Source organism: Botryllus schlosseri, chromosome 16, assembly GCF_051294905.1.
Source record: "Botryllus schlosseri isolate E-star chromosome 16, Bs_hap1, whole genome shotgun sequence".
NCBI lineage: Eukaryota > Metazoa > Chordata > Ascidiacea > Stolidobranchia > Styelidae > Botryllus > Botryllus schlosseri.
In genome coordinates this window covers 4004100-4026099 of record NC_137251.1, presented here as the reverse complement: position 1 = coordinate 4026099, position 22000 = coordinate 4004100, and the positions used below count along the sequence as shown (strand labels likewise).

Below are 22000 nucleotides of genomic sequence, written 5' to 3'. Positions count from 1 at the left end.
GCGAGGCACGAATAAATCTGCCACCAGATCGTAAGTCTGCATTCCATACATTCGCAGTGATGCAATCAACACTTCGCGACGGCCAACATACGGGTAGTGCTGATAAAATACCTTCTCATGATGATGGAAGTTATGTTTTTGTTAACTATTGTTCACTCCAATAGTTGATACACAGCAAGTTTACAATCCACGCTTACGGAGCCAGCGCACGGAGAGTGGTAATGTTTTCAGAAACAATTTGCCAACTGTATAAGCTAATCTTTTAGGTTTTATATATTTGTGAATCTGACTCGATAATCATGAACCTCATCGCACGTCTCTGGTGCGTACACGGTGAGGTGGTTTTTGGTTGTGGAGGTGAGGCTGTTCCGTATGCTCTATTCTGATATTTTTTCGTTATTTCATATGAACTCGTTTCGTGGTATACAATATGTTTTTTATTATACGTGGTGCAAAAGGCCGTCAGGCGACAAGCGCAAAATCTTTTCAGTAAACATCGACGTATACCACGCCGGGAATAAGTCGCCAAATGTTAAACGTACGCAGAACTGATTCTAACAGTAGTGGTTACGATAAGCGCCCATCGGGTTCGATTCCCCTCGGAGGTTTATCTATAGTTTATCTGGGCTCCTCTTTCCCCGCCGTTGCCGTTCTTACGGCGACAAAAAAGCCCAGTAAAAAGACCCGACGAAAGAAAGCACTCACAAGGAATGGAAAGAACTAGTAGAAAGTACCGCGGCTTCGAAAAAGATCAACATCGATAAGAACTGTGACATCGGGCATTCCAGGCCGAGGTGGATGTTAGAGAAAAGGATCGCTACTGATGCGTGTCGTTCGACATCCTCCTAACTGTTCATGACATCGCAGTGTGTCTTATCGCATTGTACATTGTGTGTGACTGTTCAGATGAAAAATATAACCCAACGATGTTATATTATGTTATGTTATGACTTCATTTGTATATGGTTATCTGACTCATTAATGCCAACTGGTATGGATGTAAAGGTTAAATTCGTGCAAGAAGCCGCCGCCGAATGGATTCAAACCACGCGCCATGGTGAAATCCACAATCCACATATATCATTTGCGTACTGTAGATGCGTACTCAGTGCCAAATAGCAGTCGACACGAACAAATCAGCCCCGTGATTTAATTTCTACGAGCACTTTACTGTTGAATATAACGCATATATTTCCGAATATTTCAAAATAGTATATCAAATTTGCTATGGCAAATTTCTATAGAAAAGCTGAACGCTTTACAAAAATAGAATGTTGTCGATATCGACCGATTCATGTTATTGTAATACTGTTCACAGTCACATAGTTGCCTGCCGCTGTCGTCGATCCAATGTAATATCGCTTTGTAACACCTACAAAAATTGATGATGTAAATATGCAACCTTTTATGACGCAACTCGTCTATATGACACAATGTTAATCCGAGTAAATGAAGCTACGACACAAACATCAACACCGTTGCATTTAGAGGAACTTTGCGTTTTGTACAGGGCACTGACCCTGTATTGTAGATGTAGGGGTAGGATTGTGACTGTTATCATACCAGACCTAAGACATCTCTGATGTTAATTTTCTCCAAGGTCTAATACACTGGGGGATGCCTTTTATCAAGGGCAAGGCTACACCTTTGCGAGGTAGATTGCTCACTGCTCAGTTGTATATCTTCGTGTTTTGTCATCTATACTGTGCTGGTAACTCATCAGTAGGGCGATTTTTTTGACACACCGTGTTGCTTCATTCTGACAATGTTGTCTACGTCACTATTTTCCATCTTGCGCTTCTTGATATAAGAACCATGCAATGCCCAAGCAGTCTTGTTTCAGTTAGGATATTGCGGTACGTTGACCTTAAAACCATGTCAACCTATTTGTTTCATTTGACCGTTTATGATTCACAATGAGCAGACGATGGGCCGTTTACAACGGTAGTCCTATAAAGTAGGCTACAAGCTGTAAAATATCAAATGATAAGTTCACCGACAGTGCAAAATCTACGATGCAAACGAAATGCAGAGGTCAAAAGAATTTTGACTTAGTAAACAATTTTGACTCATTCTGACCTAACGCTACAATTTTGACAAAATTTTGACAAATTTTGACATGTAAAAAAAACGCCCTACTCATCAGCAAGCAGAAATGTATTAGATTAACTCACGTAGAATTGAACATTGTGCGAATGATTTTCAAAAGCACCGGTGATCCCGGGAGGGAGGTAATGCTTCTCGGGCCTATTTTATTTCGTTATCTCAGATTTTTCTCATTCATATTTGAGCTTCGTTAAATAAAATACTATAATAGGTACGTGGATTTTTGCAACAAAAGGAAGTAATTGAACGGAATCTCGTGAAATTATTCTAGTATCCGTGGACTGAACGGTATTCTGAAAACGTGTGTAATTCGTTATTAGGAATCACAATAAGGCAAATATCATTCTTGATTTTCATATGGCCCGGAACCGTCTCCTTCGGATGTTTAAATAGGTAGACATCTCATGTTATTACAAAATAATACGATGTCACACGATACAGGATATACAAAGATGGGGACATGTTATCTAGATATCCCCGACAGACCGAGAGTTGGTTGCTAACAATGTTGTAGGTCAGGGGCGGGCAACATACGGCCCGCAAAGTGATTTTGTCCGGCCCGCGGACAGTTTTCCGTCTTATATGATAATGTGGCCCGCGGATACAATCTGCCGAGATTCCCCGCTACTTGCTTACTACGTCAAATTTTGGTGACTGATTGTTATTATATACATGTATGCGCACTGCGCAGCGTGCGAGAGTGGAGCTTACGCGTAAGTTCGTTGAAGCGGGAAGACTTGCATTATCGGCATTTACGATGTACTCAACCCAAATATCGTTTGTGATAATCATGGCGTTTGTCGACTACAATGGTCATTTACACCAGGCCGATATTTCTTACTTTTGATTCCGTAGCTGCCGACTTGTAGCACGGCACACTTCTAGGCTTTTGTAAGACACCGCTTATGCCAGGGGTCGCCTACTCAAAACGGGTCACGGGCCACTTTTCAAATGTCGTAGAAGCCGCGGTCCGCATGGATTCAATATCGAGATAAATAGGCCACATAGTGGAACAACGACACTATCTCGTCATCTACTCAGCCCTAATGAATTGATATCTTGGTAAATTTGGGGTACCGGGCTTATCGAACGCCTTGAAATCTTAATTAGTGATTGCATTGCACCGTGTGTTGATTGATCAGAGAGAAGCAGACATGGCGGCGCCTGTATGACAATGCTGTTCTCGAACCCACATTGTCTTCATCATTATGGGCGAGAAATGGCTTTGAAGTGACATTGCTGTCGTTAACATACATTCATTAAATACGATTTACACCTTGTATATGTGGATAAATGGGCGAATAATGTGTCGATTCATCGATCCGGCCCGCCAATAAGTGCTTAATTTTCATATATCCGGCCCGCCGACTGGAGAAGTTGCCCGCCCCTGTTGTAGGTATACACAGTACAAATAGAATAGCATCAGAATTGTCGAATCAAGTTGTTAATCTATACGCTGTAGCCTAGACATACAGTAAAGTAAAAACATTGCTGAAGGTTCATTAAAAATACATTCCGCGGATTGACATAAACTTATGTATTTCGGTAATTGCCATTGTTACCTCTGCATTTGTAAATTTCAGTGATTGAAGTAGGGTCTAACGGTGCCTGTGATTTTAGCGATTATGCTACTATAAATATGATTTGTGTAGGCCTATCTGAAATATATATATAGCCATGGTCATGGATCATGACCAGATTGACCACAGCAATGGGAATGGTGATCATGAAACAGGATTCGGCAGTTATACTGACACATGTATACAGTTAACAGACTCGTTACCTTCTGGTTTTCGGTTGCCTTTGGGACCCCTTCCCGCCGCATTCTCTTATAACTTCTGCATAACCATAATAGGCCTACAAGACACACCACACTGGAGAAAACAACTATGGATACTCCTACTATATAAATCTGAAAATTAAAAAGTTCATGTTAAGATCATGATACGCTTCGTCGGTACACTATCTCACAGTATTGCATTGACACTCAGCTGTAGATTTTGCATTTGTTTCCACGAGAATCAAAGCAACACCCGTCAGTACTCCACATATTGCGAGAATAATCGTACATATACTCCTCCTTAGCAAAGGATGAATGCCTCTCCATCTGACGATAAAAGTACATTATATGTGTTGGAGTCGCCTGACAAAAATTGTATTTCAGGGTTTACGTATGGTGCCGAATGCCTTCAGCATAATATCTTCAAACATATATTGATGGTGCTAAAAGGAGATGAGCGATTAATTAATGTAATGGTTGTATTGATGTGCCCACGGCGTCAACCAACTTCATAGCTTACCCTGATACGCACTGGCCAGTGACGTGCGGTCCAATGAGGCAGGTGAGGCAGTGCCTCACCTGTCTTCAGGGCGAGTAAGTGAACATTGTGAAAATCGAGTCGATGATTATTGATATTTTACATCGATGTTCATAAATAACTAAATTTGAATATTTTTTCACCCAATATCATCAATTTGCATAATTATTATTCAAAAATACAGCGCGTTTGGAGAGTTAAGGCACAGGTGAGGCACGGGCGGGTCGTGCCTCACCTGCGACAATGCAATTTATCATAAATTGCTCGGAATTCATAACAACTGGTATCAATCAAATGCTATCGTCCCACTGATTCCGAAAATCATCATATTAACAGTGTCAGAGCACCAGAACCCCCAAAAATTGCCAAGGAAGGTGACATTCGGCTTTATCACAGACAATGCCATCGCAGAGAAACAATTGTCAGGTGAGGCACAAACGAATCTGCCTCATGCATTATTCGCTAACAATTGGACAATCGCAGCACAGTCAAACGCGCTACCGATTTCAGAATCCAACAGTCTTGTAGGAATTATATCTAGTAGCGACGGCCAATACGTAATGCGGAGCAAATACTTACTTATGTAGCTGTTATGTTTTTTCCGTTAAATTGTGCTATGTGATAGCTACTTGCATAGGCTGCTGTCGTTGTTCGTGGCCTTTATGGTGTGTTCAACTGCAATACCTATAACCCTTTGTGAACGTTGTCATGTACCCGAAACAGTGTACCATTTCGTTATTGTATGTCCGGAATATCAATTTTATCGCATATTTCTGCGCGAGGAGTGTACTAGGCTCAACCTTCATTTTAATCTGTTTGGAGTGTTGTCTAACTCTGCCCTATCGCCCGCTGTTTCTGAATTGGTCCTATCAAGTGCTAGATACATCTGAGTGCCGTTTTCATGCTGAGTGCCCTTTTCCTAAGCTTTCCTGAACTTATTTGCGTCCGTTGCACACAAGACCTTAACAGGTGATAAGTGCCACTGAAAACTTTTAATAATAATAATAACCTTAATTGTGGTATGCGGTAGCTATACTTACATAGCCTGCGTTGTCGTTGTTTGTGGTCAGTGGTCAGTGGTGCCACTCCTAGTGCTTCTACATTAGATCTAGTGTATTTTTACTTGACCTAGTGCCCTGTGTATTTTCTTCCGAAATTCGGCAAATCTAGTGTTTTTTTACTGAAAAAATATTTGAAAATGAGGACGCTACTTTGATGAGCTTCGAATAATTTATACCGGTACTTGAAGAGATAGTAATTATTATCCGTCTAAACTTGCCCATTTAGCACGATAGCGACCAGTCCCACATGTAATGTGGAATTGCAGCGGCTATCTATCAGTGTGCAAAGAAAATGCTCTCTATACTCGCTACTGTTGTTATTCACATTTTGGGTGTCTTTATCAGGTACTTTACGTGCGTGCGTGTTTGTGTGTGTATGCGTGTGTGTGTGTGGAGGGGTCCGTGCCTCACCATCCATGAACCTCACCGCACGTCACTGGCACTGGCGTACTACTCATGCGATATTGTGGATAAATCCAAGGGCTTCATTAATTCATTCTCAAACAGACTCAGAATCAGGCGACCTATAACTCAACTAAGCCTGAAATTATACATGCCACACAATGAGCTATATTATCGGAGAAGAGTCAAACTAAGTGATCTGTCGCGTCCACGGTATTGGTGCGTGGCCGCCATGCAATCATATTCAGCTTTTACTTGGGGGGCTATTATGCATGATGAGTTTTGGTAGCTTACATCTTGGTCAGTCGTTTGGGTGGGGGTGGTTTGAGGATATTACATCGTACACCCAGTTGCGACTTATATGTGAGTGTCTACAAATCACGATGTTGTCCAAATACCTGCAACGCACTAACGCAGGGGTGGGCAAACTACGGCCCGCGGGCCGCATGCGGCCCGCAACACCGTTCTGTGCGGCCCGCGAGAGTTTAAAGAAACTTATTGAAAATAGTGATAAAATGCGTACTAAAAATCGAATTAATGCAGGGACTTGATTAAACTTTTTCTTAGTATATATCTTTATCACCATGATAATTCTAACGCAGTGGTTCTCAAACTGGGGGTGCGCCCCACTTGGAGGCGTGAAAGCATATAAAGGGGGGCGCGAAGCTGAGCTCAACTAAAGAAAATTTTCGCGCTTCGCGCGATTTACTGCTGATTCGTCTTTAGTCTGAATTTCATATATTAAAATCTCTCATCCATGGTCGTAACCTACATGCCATCAAACTGTCCATTAGGTTGGCTAGCATCCTAGTTGCCTTTTGTGATATGACAATAAGGGGGGCACGATATCTTTCACCATCATAACGGAGGGGGGCGTGTTTTACAAAGTTTGATAACCACTGTTCCGAGGTAAATACTTCCTATATTATTTTTTATGTTTAATTTCTGATCCGACAGCCCGACGACACAAGGCTAACGCAGTTTGAAAGGTTTCAACTGCTAAACATCACAAAAATCCTAAATGAGATTGACATAATTCGGATCACGTGTGTGCAGATTTTAGATTGGCCACTCTGGTTTTATTATTTCAGTGGTCGTGCTTATAAAAAACGATTCACGCGTGTCTTAGGTAGATTCGTTATGCGTAGGATTTAAGTATTTATGTATTATCTACACAGCGTAGAAGCGTGTTAGAAGCTAACATGGTTATGATGCTGTCGGCATTGTGTGTCCTGAAACTGAACCAAAAGTGGAATTATTAAATCTTTGAACAGGTCGCTGTTCTAAGAATCGGGACAACCGACTGTCATCTCTATAGTTTTGACCAATTGGTTATTGAGGTCGACCAGTCTATGAAATCTCGCCACTGTTTCTGACACGGGTACGATATCATCAACGCAATGTTTGGTTTGTAATAAATAGACATATATTATCTCAATGTCCTCACTATATAATCAAATACCAACATTGTGTTTTGGTTCATAATCCCAATTTTATATAGTGCGGCCCGCGAATGGATTCAGATGTCGAATGCGGCCCGCTGGCTCAAAAGTTTGCCCACCCCTGCACTAACGTATAGTCCAGTGGTTCGCAAAGAGGGCGCTTGCGACCTCGGAGGGGTGCTGAGAGTGAACGGGGGCGGGACGGACCATGGAAAACTTGGGGAAAGTCCGTAAATTAATAACTCTCTCCAGGATCGTAACATTACTTCGTCAGCCCCCAGCCTCCCCCCCAAAAAAAAACGTTGGTCTTGGGCTTCCCATAGGGTAATAAACCTAACTTCTGGTGGCTTTGTTCCCCAGACCCCCTCAGGCTATACGCTTTTTGCCGCTACTTGTCATCTACATTTGGTGTCCGTTTAGCGAGCGGGCTTGTGTCGCCTGTACGCGCGAAGCGCGAAAAAATTCTATAATTCATGATTAAATCGGTCAGTATAATCGGGAATTGCATATATATTGCTATCAATTTTTATCCTCTCTCTGCTCACGTACTCAGATTTACCGGTAGAGCTGAGTGAGTTGTGTTGGAAAAGGTGTACCCGTTGGTATAATGACTTCTTTACATGATGCTATTTCATGACCTCCTATCTTCTATGTCAAAAGATATTGAAATCGCCCAGTCGTACCAGACTAAAAGACGTACAAGATTTCAAATTGGTATTTCTTTAATGGCAAATAATGCTCCCTCGAGTGGGCATTTGTCTTATGGGAATCAGATCGCCAGGACAGGAACATTCGGCGCCAGCCATTTAGGGGCCTATGGACAATTAAACATATATCTATATATCGAAGTTTTCTGTCAGCACAAGGGCAAGTCTTTTTCGGCCAAGATCTTCTCGCTGCTGATCCTTCTGGCACACTTCTCGGAGTCGCATGTTACATAGCCTATAACTTCATATGTTGTGGTGCGTCGTGGCGCGGTAATGGCTGATGCTGAAGTGCCCATTTCTATAAATCATGCTTATTTTTTGTTGAGGGAAAAGGTATACCCAATAATCAATATATTTGACAACATTAAATCGCGCCTGGCGCGAATTTTATTTTGAAAAGGTTTCATAAATTTCCCAAAAAATACTCTATGATTTATGGTAATACCAACTTTGGGCCCCTTCGAGCTCTGCCACCCCTGATTGGGGGGTTTGGGGTGCGGCAGTCACGGTCCTGACTCTCTCTGTGCACCAAAGACTCTCTCTCTCTCTCTCTCTCTCTCTCTCTCTCTCTCTCTCTCTCTCAGAGTCTGATTTATGAAAATGTGATCACAGCTTTCGCGGCCGTACAAGATGCATTCAATCGCAAATCGTCACTAACGCTCTCGCTTATGCTCATTGTTATGCTACATTAAGTTTTCTAGGCAAACAATCTATCAATCAAATACCAAATGCTATAATTATTCACTAACACTTATTGAGCGCTAGTTATGAGCACACATTCAAACGCATGTACAACGCTCCAAAGCGAAGTGCTATTACATGGAAGAGAAATTGCCTTGTACGATTGTTTTTACTGATTCGACTGTCCTTAGAATCCGTACAAGATCCGACTTTGGCATAGCGTATACATAACGTATATCGAGCAATGAATTAGATCAGAGGCGGCCAACCCGTGGCCCGCGGGCCAGATGGAGCTCCCGATCAGATTCTGAGTGGCCCGCGAGATAATTCCCGAAATTTGCTATAATATCAAATAATAAATTACGCAAGTAATTTATTGTGAATTTGCACGGCCAAGCAAAAATTTTATTAGCTTGACCACGAAATTTTGGTTCTTGATGACTTAAATATCAGTTCCGACGCATTTGCGTAACCAGGGGCCCGCCACATTTTTCGTAGATCTTCGTATCCGACAATAACGTAGAATATTTCGTTGTAGATTTATTTAACTTCATATTTTACTTAGTGCTTTGCGCGATTTATTGTCACTCAATTTCTTGCTTTAGTACCCCCTCCTGAAAATTTTCCGAATTGAGTCTGACAATACTCGAAATTATGAGACAACGTGTCGTCCAATATCCGACTTCGCGTCTGCACTTGCAGAAAGATTGTCGGCGATGAAACCTTTGCACAAAATGATAGACGCATCTAAGCCGAAATCTTGAAAATTTATATGCCTTGGTGCCGAACAATCCTGTCCTTTCCAAGTGAACACAGCGGCATACAGCGGCGACCCGCAATTTAAGCCAATAATATTACGATCGGCCGATTTCATTCATTAACTTTAAAAAAAAATTCGCGCTTGGGGCGATTAGATCATGACTGCACTATGCACACTGACTTTTCATTACATATTTCTAATCGATTTTGATGCGAAGGCTAAGGGTGGATTGCACAGATGTCGATTAAGTGGTAATCGTCGATTAAACGTCAGTAATCGGCTGCCTTCCGTGGTACAGATAACGATTAGCCACTAATCCGTGAATTTTAATCGGTCAAATGTTATCCGCCGAACGAGGTGTCTAGAAAGTTAATCGGCTGTGTGCTTCGCGGCGTGGCTGCTGTCTGGGCTGGCTATAGACACCTGTGCTTGGTACTGAGATGGTGTTGAGTAGAAGCTCTCGCGTGCAGTTGCGGTATTAGCTGAAATTATTGTACTCTGACACTACTACAACTGTTTGCGCATATAATAAGGCCCACCACAGCTGAGAGTACGTTATGATATGATTACCGGTATGCCATTTTCAGAGGTGGTCAAAGTAGCCAAGAAAGCTACTCAAGTAGAAGTAGAAGTACCGACGAAAAAATCTACTCAAGTACGAGTAAAAGTACTTCTTCCATAAGCAACCTTAAACTACTTGAAGTAGAAGTAGAATTGACTGACTTTAAAAGTACTTAAGTAAGTAAGTAGTTGTGAAAACGATCCTAATTTGTTCACATGGATTGTATAAAGGTGCAAATTAAGCTATGCGAAAGGTGACGAGCTATATTCACATTGATGCATACCAGCCGGTATCCAATTTTTGATAGCATAAGCATTCGTCCACATCATGGGATGAAAATGATAGGATTGATATGGAAATGCGATACTTATCCTGTTTTCTCGAACAGCACGTTTTAAAAAATAGCATGGTATGGCGCCATCCCCCATATTATAAGGTCCGTAGTTTAGTCGAAGAGCAATACGGAAGAGTTGTATAGGATACGGTGTAAACACTTTGCGCGATTAGTAAACGTTAATAAAAAATATGGTGGGCCGTAAAAATCCCATATTGTGTAGCTTTATTTCCGGAAATTACAGGCATTACTACACTTGCTTTCAAACTTCAACATGCATGGTATCCATACCAAAGAACTGATATTGATTATAACTCAAAGTATATGATACTGGGAATTGAAAATAGAACATAAATACTAGTTCTAAAAGCGGTAAACGTTTTCCATGCCTTTAGTCCAGAAAGTATCAACGGTGGTATGCTGAAACAGCTCTAAAACTAACAAAAAAGGTCAGAGTCCACTATTCCAAGTTAGGAAGCGCCGTGGACATGCTAGATTACGATATGACAAGTAATTAAATGCTGGATTGCGAAACATCAGTTTCAAACGTTATGATTAACCATATATACTGCGATGAATTATTTCATATGCGCGAAGGGCGACAATGTGGTGTGGACTCAGGGATATCTAGATATATAATTCTGGATATCCCTGTGTGAACGGAATCACGCCAACCCGCCACATGAATTATATTCATCGATACTTTCGTGAAATCATACTGGTAACGCCGTATCCACTGCGCGACTGAAATTCTGGCTTTACTGGCTTTTTTATGGAAATCAAATGGTGGTACTCCGTGAAAACAGCCCCGAAATTCCTCAGACTATCTACCTGATTGGAAGATTGAACTACTTCTACTTGACAAACTAAAAATAGCGAAAAGTAAGTAAGTAGAGCACAAAATATTATGAAGTAGAAGTAGAAGTAGCGAAAATCAGATCTACTTGGGTAAGTACCAGAATTAGAGGAAAACTACTTGAGTACTTCGAAAAAGTAGAAGTACTTCGTTACTGACCACCTCTGGCCATTTTACAGGCTGCATAAAAATCGGTAGTATACTTTGGAATTAGAGTATGAGGACGGAGAATTTCAATAGACAAGAAAAGTTTCGATTAATAGAATTGATTGAAGAATATATTGCAACTGTGGAAAACAAAAAAACAGATGGCAAAACAACAAAACAAAAAGATGTCGCCTGGGATGCAATCAGCAAGAAATATGCAGCCATGAATAATGGTCCTGCGCGGACAACTGGCCAAATCCAGAATGCATGGAAAAATATGAAACAAAAAGCAAAAAAGATTTATGCCTCACGACGCGTGGAACGGGCCAAAACTGGTGGTGGCCCACCGCCACCTCCAGTTGACGACCTCTTGGAAAAGGTTTTCGGTAGGTAACTTGACTGGCAATTCTTAAAAATTCGCATTAGCTGATTTATTGTTTCCATCTGTGTTTATCGTGACTCGCAGCGTGCTTCATACATATATTGACGCTCGTTTTGAGCCAAATATATGAATTTTGATGAGCTTGAAAAACATACATATATTGTCTTTTTGTATTCATAAAAAACTAACCATATCCAGAGTCTGCTGCACATCAGCTATACGAAAATGGCACATGGGGAACACTGCTCAGCGAATCTCGAATGTGAACCGCTTCTTGATTAATCTGCATTTGTTTTCATAAAACTGGTATATTTATTATCACTTTTCAGAACTTATCCCATCTCAAATTGAAAGTCTGAAACATCCGTATGACGACGATAGTGTATTGGATAGCTACCCAAACAATGGTGAGCACATTATTTTTTTGAATATGTAGGCTAACTATTACAACCAACGGCTGAGGAACTTGCATCAAATTTTAATTTGTAACAGTCTGGCATATTGAAGCGGTGAACCGAGTCAACTCAATTCATCCCATTCCAAACTGATAATTCTAACTCCACTCAATTCATGATTTTAGTCTTCCGTCCTTCCTATGTTTCGCGATGATAAGATAAACCATGAAAGAAAAATTTGAAAGTAACTTTTCTAATGTATTTCTAACTAAAATTTTCTAGATATTTGAGAAAGATTCATACTGAAGCATGTATTAGCAGTCCAGTAACAAGTTTTGTAGGCCTTCATAGATTTTACTGTTCTTCTGAAGCATTGCATTTTTATTCAGATGGATATTCCCAGGATTCAATCTGCACCTTCATTATTAACGATGATGTGAACACAGAGGATGGCTCGTCATGTCACAACAGCGATGGTAAGTATAGGTAGTAATTTCAATTCATGTTGGTACCAACGTAGCCGAATACTGTGCAAGCATATTTTCTGTACCACCATCACTGCTGTGTGTTATGTATTTTGGTTGGATTAAAATTAAGACTCTCTCACACGAATACTTCAAATAGAAGATTCGAGGTTGTTTTGACTGACAACAACATGCTCTATCAGGATACAACTGTTGTTATCCGTACTTTTCTTGCAGCAAATGAAACCGCTGCTCTTTTCGTTGATGGCGATGTAACACTACCTTCAGTACCCTTGAAAGACTTTGCGATGGAACACCAGACCGGTAAGTGTTAGCATTAGCATACAATATTGCAGCCCACAGTTTATTCATTGCTGCATGCAGATATACAAGAGGAAACAGAGAAAACAAACAGATCGACACCGATTGTCTCAAAAAAGAGGGCCAGAATTCAAAGTCTGGAAAAGCCAGGTGTGTTGAGAGAAAAAATTATATTTTAATCATAATGTTGCTGATCAAAATGTGGTGTTCAGAAATGAGTGTCCTGGAAATGGCCAAGGAGCAACACAATATCAGAATGAAGTATTTCGAATTGAAGATGTATGTCAAACGGGAGAAACTGGAAATTAAAAAGCAAAAACTGGAAATGGCAAAAGAACTGCACGCAGCAAAATTGAAAAAATACAGCGACGAAACGAAATAGAACAACAAAAACCAGACTTGGACAACTAGTTAATTGGCTGTCTAATTAGACTAGTTAGTGCGAAATGATGGTAATATAATTCCAACCTAATTTCTGGTTTTGCTGAAAATGCTACAGTAGAAACCTCCAATACTAAAGCGATTCAATTTCCAAATTTTGACATATTCAGATATCCCCATTCTAATTTAATTACAAAATACCTACCATATCTATAATTCTGTACTAATTTTCTAGTTGTCCAATTCTGAGTAAAGCATACTGGATCTGGTAATAAAAGTAATAGACCAGGAATTGAATGTGTGATTATTGATGTTCAAACAATAGATGAATTGATATAGACACTCAAGAAAAGTGATTTTGCACAATCTCTCTCCGCTTCATGTTGCCTGAAGTCGTGCTCGGTTGTGCTGTCACGTTATCGGTGTCGCTAACCTCCGCGGTGTATTCGCTCAGATTAATTTCCCTCCGCCTCATACAAAAATTATGCAGGCAAACAGTCGCAACAATAATTGTGAAAGAATTTTGCAGCTTGGTACGAAGAGGTATTGCTAGACATCGGTACCTTTGTTTCCATACCCCGAAAGTCCTTTCTATTTTAATACGGGTGGCAATGTGGGACTTATTATATCTTGATTCCGACAGAGTGGATGGATTTAAAATAGGGGTCATGAGGTATGGCAAGCACGGATAGCCACTGTCTCCAAGTAGAACACCATCAGTTTTTTGAATTGCCATGGGAAGAGTACTGTTTTCAAGGACCCTGCTATCATGTGTACTTCCTGCCCATCTTGATACCACATGAATGAATTCCATATTGGAATCACAGGCAAGTTGTACATTAATTGAGAAATAGCCTTTTCGATTACGATACAATTCAGCGTTGTCACCGCCAGGACTGCAAATTCGGACATGGGTACCATCAACCAGGCCAACTACTGGGAATTGATGTTCCTCATAAAACGCGTTCATTTGGGCACGCACTTCCGGTGGTGTTGAAGGGAATTTCATAAAAGCATGTCTTTTGCCAGCTATTGCCCTCGACACTTGATGTACAATCCTGCAAACACTGCTCTTATCCATTGGTATCAAATCACCATCAGTCCTTTGGAAATGACCCGCAGCAAAAAAGCGAAGGGTGACAAGCAGCCGGAAGTGGGGCGGGATAGCATGACATCGACTACTTTCATACGTCAAATCATCTTTGATAATGGACAGTAAATCCACAGTGGATTGTCTTGACAGCCGATACCTATCGACAAATTTCTCATCAGTCAGACATTCCAGTGGATTGGCTCTGTCTTTTACCAATCTTCTTGGCACTCTTTCTTCTACAAGACTCTCTAACCTCCGGAGCGTAGCAAGAACATCGAGGTATGGATCCATTGTTCTTCTCGGTTGTTATTTGACTATATTGGTGTAGCTTTTCATTAAAACAGGTTGTATTGAATTTTTTGGTCACTGTAAAACTATTGATAAACTGACTAGAGGCTTGGTTGTCAGCTTACAAGATTACTCAACTGGGTAACAGCAGTTAACTTTGCATTGCAAAATTGTATCATAAATGCATACCTATTTTCACAGCATTTGAGCAAATATGCATATGCTTATTGTAGGATAACATCTCCACATTGCACAACAGTTAAATCCTTGCAATGGCTGAAATATACTTCTACACTCCTTCAGAACCAATTGATATGGAGAAATCTGATGCTAATGTATGTTCTGCAGAATCTACACAGATGTTTTGTATGAACTCAATTTATAAATATTCACATTGGTGAAGTGGCTATCGCGACGACTGCATCAATAAACGTGTAAACGGAAAATGAAATTCCTTATTAAACGTAGTTAGATAAATGCCATGCAACATACGAAATTTGCAGTAGGATATGTACAGTTTCTGGCATAGCTACACCGGTATAAGACGATGATTTTGGTAGTCTAGTCCTACAATACATTTTATCATAACCTCGAAACGTTTTTATTCTGGCTTCGCATTTTCTACAGTAGAAGGGGAAGCTTGGCGTTCATAACCTAGCACTATGCAGTGGCAACAGTTTAGTTAGATCTGCAACGAATAAACCTCATACAACAACTTCACTGACATCAACTAAACATACACATCTATGAAGATCGCATCTCTCCCTTATGACGACACAGTTCATACCGCCACCGACCGAAAACAGCTGATTGCTAACGTACGTCATTTGCGTCGATTTGCGTCAGTAATCCGCGATAAGATAACTCACAGGCGAATCCGTATCTGTACCACAGAGTCACTAGGTGACCTTGCTCGCTGATTAAATTATCGCCGATTAAGGCAATCGATGATTACTTTTCAATCGGCATCTGTGCAATCCACCCAGTCTTGTTTTCATCGTTACGTAATCCGGTTCGCTCTTATCGGACGACTAAAGAAAGGTCATCAGCATTCAACATTCAAGTGACCCGCGCAAAGATTCGCAAATGTCATGTGGCCCCTTGGCCGAAAAGGTTGGCCGCCCCTGAATTAGATCAAGGCCAAAAGTTTACGTAATGAACCAAACAGGAGGGGTTAGGGCGATGTTCTATACTTGGTTTGCGTCCCATGGGCGTCGTGTAAAAAAGTTTGTGAGACACTGGTATAATCGAATTCCGAACTATAGCTTTCCGTTTAATTTTTCTCGCGGAGTCCTAATATAATTCTAGGTCTGAGAACTTTTGTCCGAAATTTCTCGGCTACAAAAAGCCTTTCCTGACTATATCCCCACCTTTTTTTACGAAATCTTTTTGGTGCTCGATCCTTGCCAAACGTTCTTCGTACTTTAGGCATCACGCTCCTGTAATGATTGGATTGCTATGTAATTCTGGCTGATTTGAAAGTTGCACATATGTTTATTTATTATTATTATTGTTAATAACAAAAAAATCGTTTTAGCGAAAACTCTTGGGGTGCTTATCATCTCTGAGATTTGGTGCACCGTCCGCCCGCAATGGATATTCGCGAAAAATATTTATCAAGCACCTATAAAAGATATTTTTCGAAGATGAAACAGCTAGACCTCTTTAGAGAATTGTTGATATTTTGTCGCATGTCGATGAAATTAAACTTTTTAGTCCGTAACGACCCTAACGACATGGAACGATAAGCGTGCAGTTGTACCATAGCCCTTATAAAGATCATATTTGTACAATTGAAGGGATTTGCTGTGATTTCGCTATATGTAGTCTCCTTCAGCAACTTATTCTAAGGATACCACGAACAGGATTGTAGCGACCTAGTCGCAGAATAGGCCTACACATTATATAGCTACGCTACATTATACTTATCCCCAACTAGCGAAATTAAGCTCGGAATCGACTGCCTGAATAATGAATGATTTGTAACGTAATAGATCAGAAATCGAGTAATCCTCAGATTACTCCTCAGATTACTCAAATTCGGATTTATACTTCACCTTAGATATTACCTGTTTGGGGTTTGAAGGTAGGTGCTAGAATTTTTCTTCTGATGTTCCATACTTGATTCTGGACGATTCGAAAACTTGTTGAGCATGTGTATTGCACCAGCCATTGGAACAGAAGCAGTATCAAGCTATGTCGTTAAAAATCAATGAGCAATCAGTTCCTGACACATTAAGCTGTGTTGTGATATAATGGGTATCACCTATATACAAAAAAGTCATATCGAATGTTCTAGGATTAACAATATAGTATTTTTTCAAAATTTTCGGATCAACTTTCCGGCTCAGCTTCCGTAATAGCCGCCGGAGCGTTACTTCAGTGCTGATTTACTGTATCTCATTCGAATTTTACCCTTTAACCAAAATTCTCAAAAAAGAGGACGTTTGGGTGGCAAAAAAGTAAAAAAAAGGACGTATGGTAACCCTACAATATATTCCATATAGGTTAAGAAATGGTGATGTGAGCCACACAGCACGCAATGCCGTCACAAATAAGTCTGTTTTGGCCCATATCAATCTTGTCCCTGAACTTGCTCTGCTATTTATTCCTTTGGAATACAGTCTACTCCGCTTTTTCGGACACTGGATAATCTGGACACCGCTTTATTCGGTCAAAATGCCCAGAAACGGAAGAAAAGTAAAATTTGCACGTAAAAAACTAGGACAATTCGCAGCTGAATTACGACACATGCTCGCAATTCCCATGTTAAGTTATGTCACAATAAACAGTACTTCGTACGTTTTAACACAAGATGAGTGATTATTGTGAATCAATGACGATCTATGCCAGAGATCTCAAACACGCGGCCCGCGAGAGCATTTTGTGCGGCCCGCGACGGCATTTTGGAATTTCAAGTGTCCAACAATATATTCAAGTGCCACATATCTTTTTTAGATATAAGAACTTAAAGTTCATACAAAAACTACTATGAAAATCACTGAAATCTCAACAAACTTCACATCACTTTTAAAAGCTACCATGCGGTAGAAGATCAGCTAATACGTCACATTCCTAGTTCATTATGATAAAACATGACCCGTTGATGATTCGTGACTAAAAATTGTGATTTGGTTTGTTGCGACCCTCTCGTAAAATTACTCGATTTCGGATTGTCTGGGCGATTTAATAAAAATTACTCGAGTTGAATCGGGTCAAACGTTAAAATCAGAGAAGAACTTGCGACTCGGAACGGTGACTTGGTAATCCTACAGACGCAACAATCTATGAAACTGTCATCGGGAGTAGTAATATATCAAAAGGTCGTATAGCTTGCGTTGCGCAGGGTATATAGCTATCTAATCAGGTCAGTATGACCACCATTGGCATATACTGTGACCCCCGTGACGTATAGTTGGTTACTTGCTGGGTGTTGTTTGTTCTCATTATCCATGTTATTATCGGTGGCGAGTAAGGTACGGGCGCTCTACAGCTCTAACACCAATAAATTCTCATTTCACACATTTCTCTTCCAAGGGTTCTTAACCAGGTCCAGTAGGCCCATCGGGGTACGAAGCACCACATCAGGGTGTACGAGATGCGATTAGGCCTCTATGCTGGGGAATATTTTCTTGGCCAATTTATTCAATTGGAAAATAGTATTCGCGCTACGTGCGATTTTATGTGAAAGGGCTTTCTGATTTTAATATAGGTACCATCAGAAATTGCGTTGAAAATGGACAGGGGCTACGAGAAATCTCATTGGAAGCACAAAGGGTACGATCGCTAAAAAGGTTTAAAAGCAATGCTATTACTATGGCTCAATGATGATTATATTTAAGTTGTTATTGATAAGTTCCAATAATAATCGAAGTCAAAAATTTAGCGCTGAATTAATTGGACTTTGAAAATGACAGTAACAATAGCCTATATACTTATCACGACTATATCAAAACCAGGATTAGGCTAAACCGCTCAAATGCTCTGATATCAGATCAGTCTTCAGTAGATTTTAAAATATTCTACATAAAATTGTCGCACGTCAAAGGTCCACTAGCTGCAATATTATATATATCCCGACACCGGAACAATTTTATCCAAATATTTGAAAATGCGATTTTTTCCGTGTCAAGCGTGAATAATACAATGGTAAATTACATTTCCACGATCTTTGCAAGGTCCCGTCAATTAAGGGCTGTTTGCAAATTATACATTGAATTTCCCTATTATTGATGCTGCGGCCCGCGACGTCATCAAAACTAGGAAATTGGCCCGCGAGCACATTTGAGTTTGAGACCTCTGATCTATGCAGTAACAATCGACAATGAACTCATACAAGGCTGTGCCAGCTTAATGTCGCTTTTAATTGGGTGTAATTGGGTGCATCTTGCAGAACAGATCGGTACTGAAAAATATAGCATAAAGATTGAGCCGTGAGCAAAATCATAATGAAGCATATATCCAATAAACACTGCCAAATATTCGATTCGAATGCTCCAAATGATCACTTTATTGGGAACTCTGCATATTCTATTACGCAAGAACACGGGGACACGCCAATGGAGTAACTTGCCCTCGGAATCAAAATTTATCGCATAAATTCTGTGATTTCGATTCCACGTTTTCAATTATCTGTTCCTCTAAAACTTCGAAATTAGTACGTTACTAAAAATAATGTCGGTCGTACAAATGCAGTTTACAATTAATTTGCCACCGGAAAATAGAGGCAATACTATATTTAGTTTTACACTTCAACATGCATGTGTTCCAGACAAAAGAACTGGCAATAAATAGAAGACCTCACAGTAATGATACCATGCATAAAAGGAAAATACAAATAACATGTCAAGGAGCACAAAATATATTTTATGCCTTTTGTGCGGTGTGAAAAGAACCACGCAACTCGCTATATAAATAATATTGACCGATAATTAAATGAAAACACATTTGTCACTCCATATCTATTCCGCGCGAAGCACCATCAAAATTCTGGACTTCAAATTTTATGAAAATTCAATTCTATTTAGCTCTTCGTGAAAACTGTAAAGCCCCTAAATTTATCCGTCTTATTCTCTCTCTCTCATTGAAAGAATGTAATACTGCTACATAACAAACTGTATATAGGGAAAAGTGAGTAAGGAAATGACAGTATATACGAAGTACAAGTATCTGGAAATTATTATTACTTGATTGAGGATTACAAGGGGAGGAAAACTACTTGAGTACTATGAAAAAGGTAGAAGTACTTTGTTATTCACCACCTCTGAATACTAGTTTGTTTGCTGCGTGTACGGTTTCTCCGTTAGGCGTTGAGTACTCCGGAATAGCGTGGAGACGAATGATGGTGCATGATGCTTACTCGATAACCTTCCGGTTCATTCGCATCTTCATCGCCCAAGCACCTCGGTGATGCAGACGAAATAAACCCCCTCATCGCGTCCTAATTCGAATTTTATAGTAACTATCGGTATGCTTTCACGGTGGTTGTGATCAACTTTCACAGTTACATCAACTCATTTCAAAAATCAATTTTTTACTTATGCTTGTTTCTACCTGTCTCAGAGTAGAATTTTTACAGCCTCGCTGCTACTTGAATGGCACCTCAGTTTACACCTTGTCGACTCCTGTCCATCACGGCCTATCATTGTCAAATAACCCTCAATGACTTTGCTTTTTGGAGAAATAAATCTGACTGACCGACTGACTTGACTGGCTGATTAACCGAAGCGGAAAGTTCCCGGTCCATCGTTTTTTTTCGGTACGGTGCCCACTTTTCTACCGCCTCAACACTTGCACGTTTCGATCTACCGTAGTTGCGTCTTTTCTTCGCAAAATTATAACATTACCGCAAAATTAGAATTCTAATGTTATACCACGCCAATATTCCCGCTGAGGTCATCTATTGCCCTACAAAATATTAAATCATCACGAAACGACAATTTATGCAACATATCTCACCTTTCGCATGCATCTTACTGGAAGTTCAATCCAGTATATGCCGCCTCATTGCTTCTGCAGCGCTTAGACTAGGACATACTGAGTTATAGTTATTAATGCCCAAGACATCGATTAATATCGATCCGTAGTCTTTCTTGAATGATTGAGATTATGCGTACTTCAATACATATGAGGTATCCCTTTTGTATTACAGTTCCGAGTATCACGGTTCTTGAACCTCTGTGATGATTTAAGTCAACATTTATCCGCTGGGAAAATTTAATTTTCTGCTATTAGGAAATCAATATCTTTATTAGGTTTGTGTACGATCATGCTCAGCTTTTATTTACAATTGCAAAGCCGGTGTACTGGAACTCTTGAGGTTCACGGTCGCCGTTTATTGAGTGATTAGTCAAATATTAAATTATTTCGAATTGCGCATCAGGATTAATATACTGTTACTTTGCAATCGCTTCGAATTAGAAAATATTAAAGGACAGTTTAGTGGGCAACACTTCTGCGATAACGTAACCGTTGACATCGCTGGCCAACCAATTTCCAACGCTAAAAATGCCAAATACCTTGGGATACCTTGAAATACCTTACTGGATTCGGACATGTGCTGGCAGAGTCACATATACAATCACTCAAACCACAACTATCGAAGGTATGTGGTCTGTTTCGCCGCCTTAGTTACACTCTGCCAGTTAGGATTCTGTTGATACTTTTCAACACCCTATTCCTATCAAAGTTACAATACGGAATTCTTTGTTGGGTGCTGCCGGCAAGAATACGATTGACCCACTGCAAAAACTACAACATCGGATCATCCGCATCATTGCCAAAGCCCTATACGCGGGCCTGGATGTGCACTGTGCAACTGATAAACCGCTACTCAAAAGATTTGGTGTTCTAAACATAGAAGATATGAGGGAGCTAGAAATTGCCAAGTTCCGTTGTGGTCAATGTCCCTCAAATTTAAGCGACTACTTCACCTCGGAGTCAAAAGCGCACAAGTACGGCACACGCGCATCAACTTAGAACAACTACCAGCATATGATCAGGACGGAATACAAGAAAACGCATTGCTCTATCAAGTATGCCGGATACCAATTGTGGAACAGCATCTCGCCGGCTATCCGACAGTCGTCGAGCATGACCGCTATCAAGTCGAAATACAAGCAATTTCTTCTCTAAATAAAGGCTTCAGGATTACCGGACCACGACCTAACATCGATCTCGCCTTCCGCCACATGCCACATCATCTTGTGGCTTGCCTTTAATATCTTCTGCTTTACTTTTCATTCAGTGTTCATTCCTCATCCTTCATCGCCTAGGCCAGTGGTTCCCAACGTGGGCGATA

General features: G+C 40.4%; 2 protein-coding genes across 4 annotated transcripts; one reads left to right on the top strand and one right to left on the bottom strand.

The window, feature by feature from the left end:
* Positions 1–562: 562 nt before the first annotated feature.
* Positions 563–21144, bottom strand: LOC145459043 (uncharacterized). Of its 2 annotated transcripts, XM_080337622.1 has the most exons (6): positions 20659–21144; positions 16770–16894; positions 16071–16139; positions 4078–4213; positions 3890–4018; positions 563–1372 (listed from the first exon to the last, which is right to left on the bottom strand). In XM_080337622.1, the coding sequence occupies exons 1-6, from the start codon at positions 20665–20667 to the stop codon at positions 1319–1321; spliced, it is 522 nt and encodes a 173-aa protein (XP_080193748.1). In that variant the 5' UTR covers positions 20668–21144; the 3' UTR covers positions 563–1318. The 2 variants fall into 2 exon arrangements, with proteins under 2 accessions (XP_080193748.1, XP_080193747.1); XM_080337621.1 differs by lacking the exon at positions 563–1372 and having other exon boundaries at positions 2504–4018.
* LOC145459042 (uncharacterized) lies at positions 11408–13320 on the top strand. Of its 2 annotated transcripts, none has more exons than XM_080337620.1 (6): positions 11408–11762; positions 12088–12165; positions 12543–12629; positions 12855–12941; positions 13002–13088; positions 13151–13320. In XM_080337620.1, the coding sequence occupies exons 1-6, from the start codon at positions 11447–11449 to the stop codon at positions 13318–13320; spliced, it is 825 nt and encodes a 274-aa protein (XP_080193746.1). In that variant the 5' UTR covers positions 11408–11446. The 2 variants fall into 2 exon arrangements, with proteins under 2 accessions (XP_080193746.1, XP_080193745.1); XM_080337619.1 differs by having other exon boundaries at positions 12981–13088.
* Positions 21145–22000: the final 856 nt, after the last annotated feature.

Bases quoted from the DNA above. Each gene is read 5' to 3' on its own strand.
- LOC145459043 (XM_080337621.1), bottom strand. The intron at 4,214-16,070 runs GTGGGGATATAG...TTTTATCGTCAG, and splicing joins AAAAGATTTCGTAAAAAAAG to ATGGAGAGGCATTCATCCTT. The intron at 4,019-4,077 runs GTGAGATAGTGT...TTTAATTTTCAG, and splicing joins CTGAGTGTCAATGCAATACT to ATTTATATAGTAGGAGTATC.
- LOC145459042 (XM_080337619.1), top strand. From the start codon at position 11,447: ATGAGGACGGAGAATTTCAATAGACAAGAAAAGTTTCGATTAATAGAA. The intron at 12,166-12,542 runs GTGAGCACATTA...ATTTTTATTCAG, and splicing joins GGATAGCTACCCAAACAATG to ATGGATATTCCCAGGATTCA. The intron at 12,942-12,980 runs GTAAGTGTTAGC...TGCAGCCCACAG, and splicing joins TGCGATGGAACACCAGACCG to TTTATTCATTGCTGCATGCA.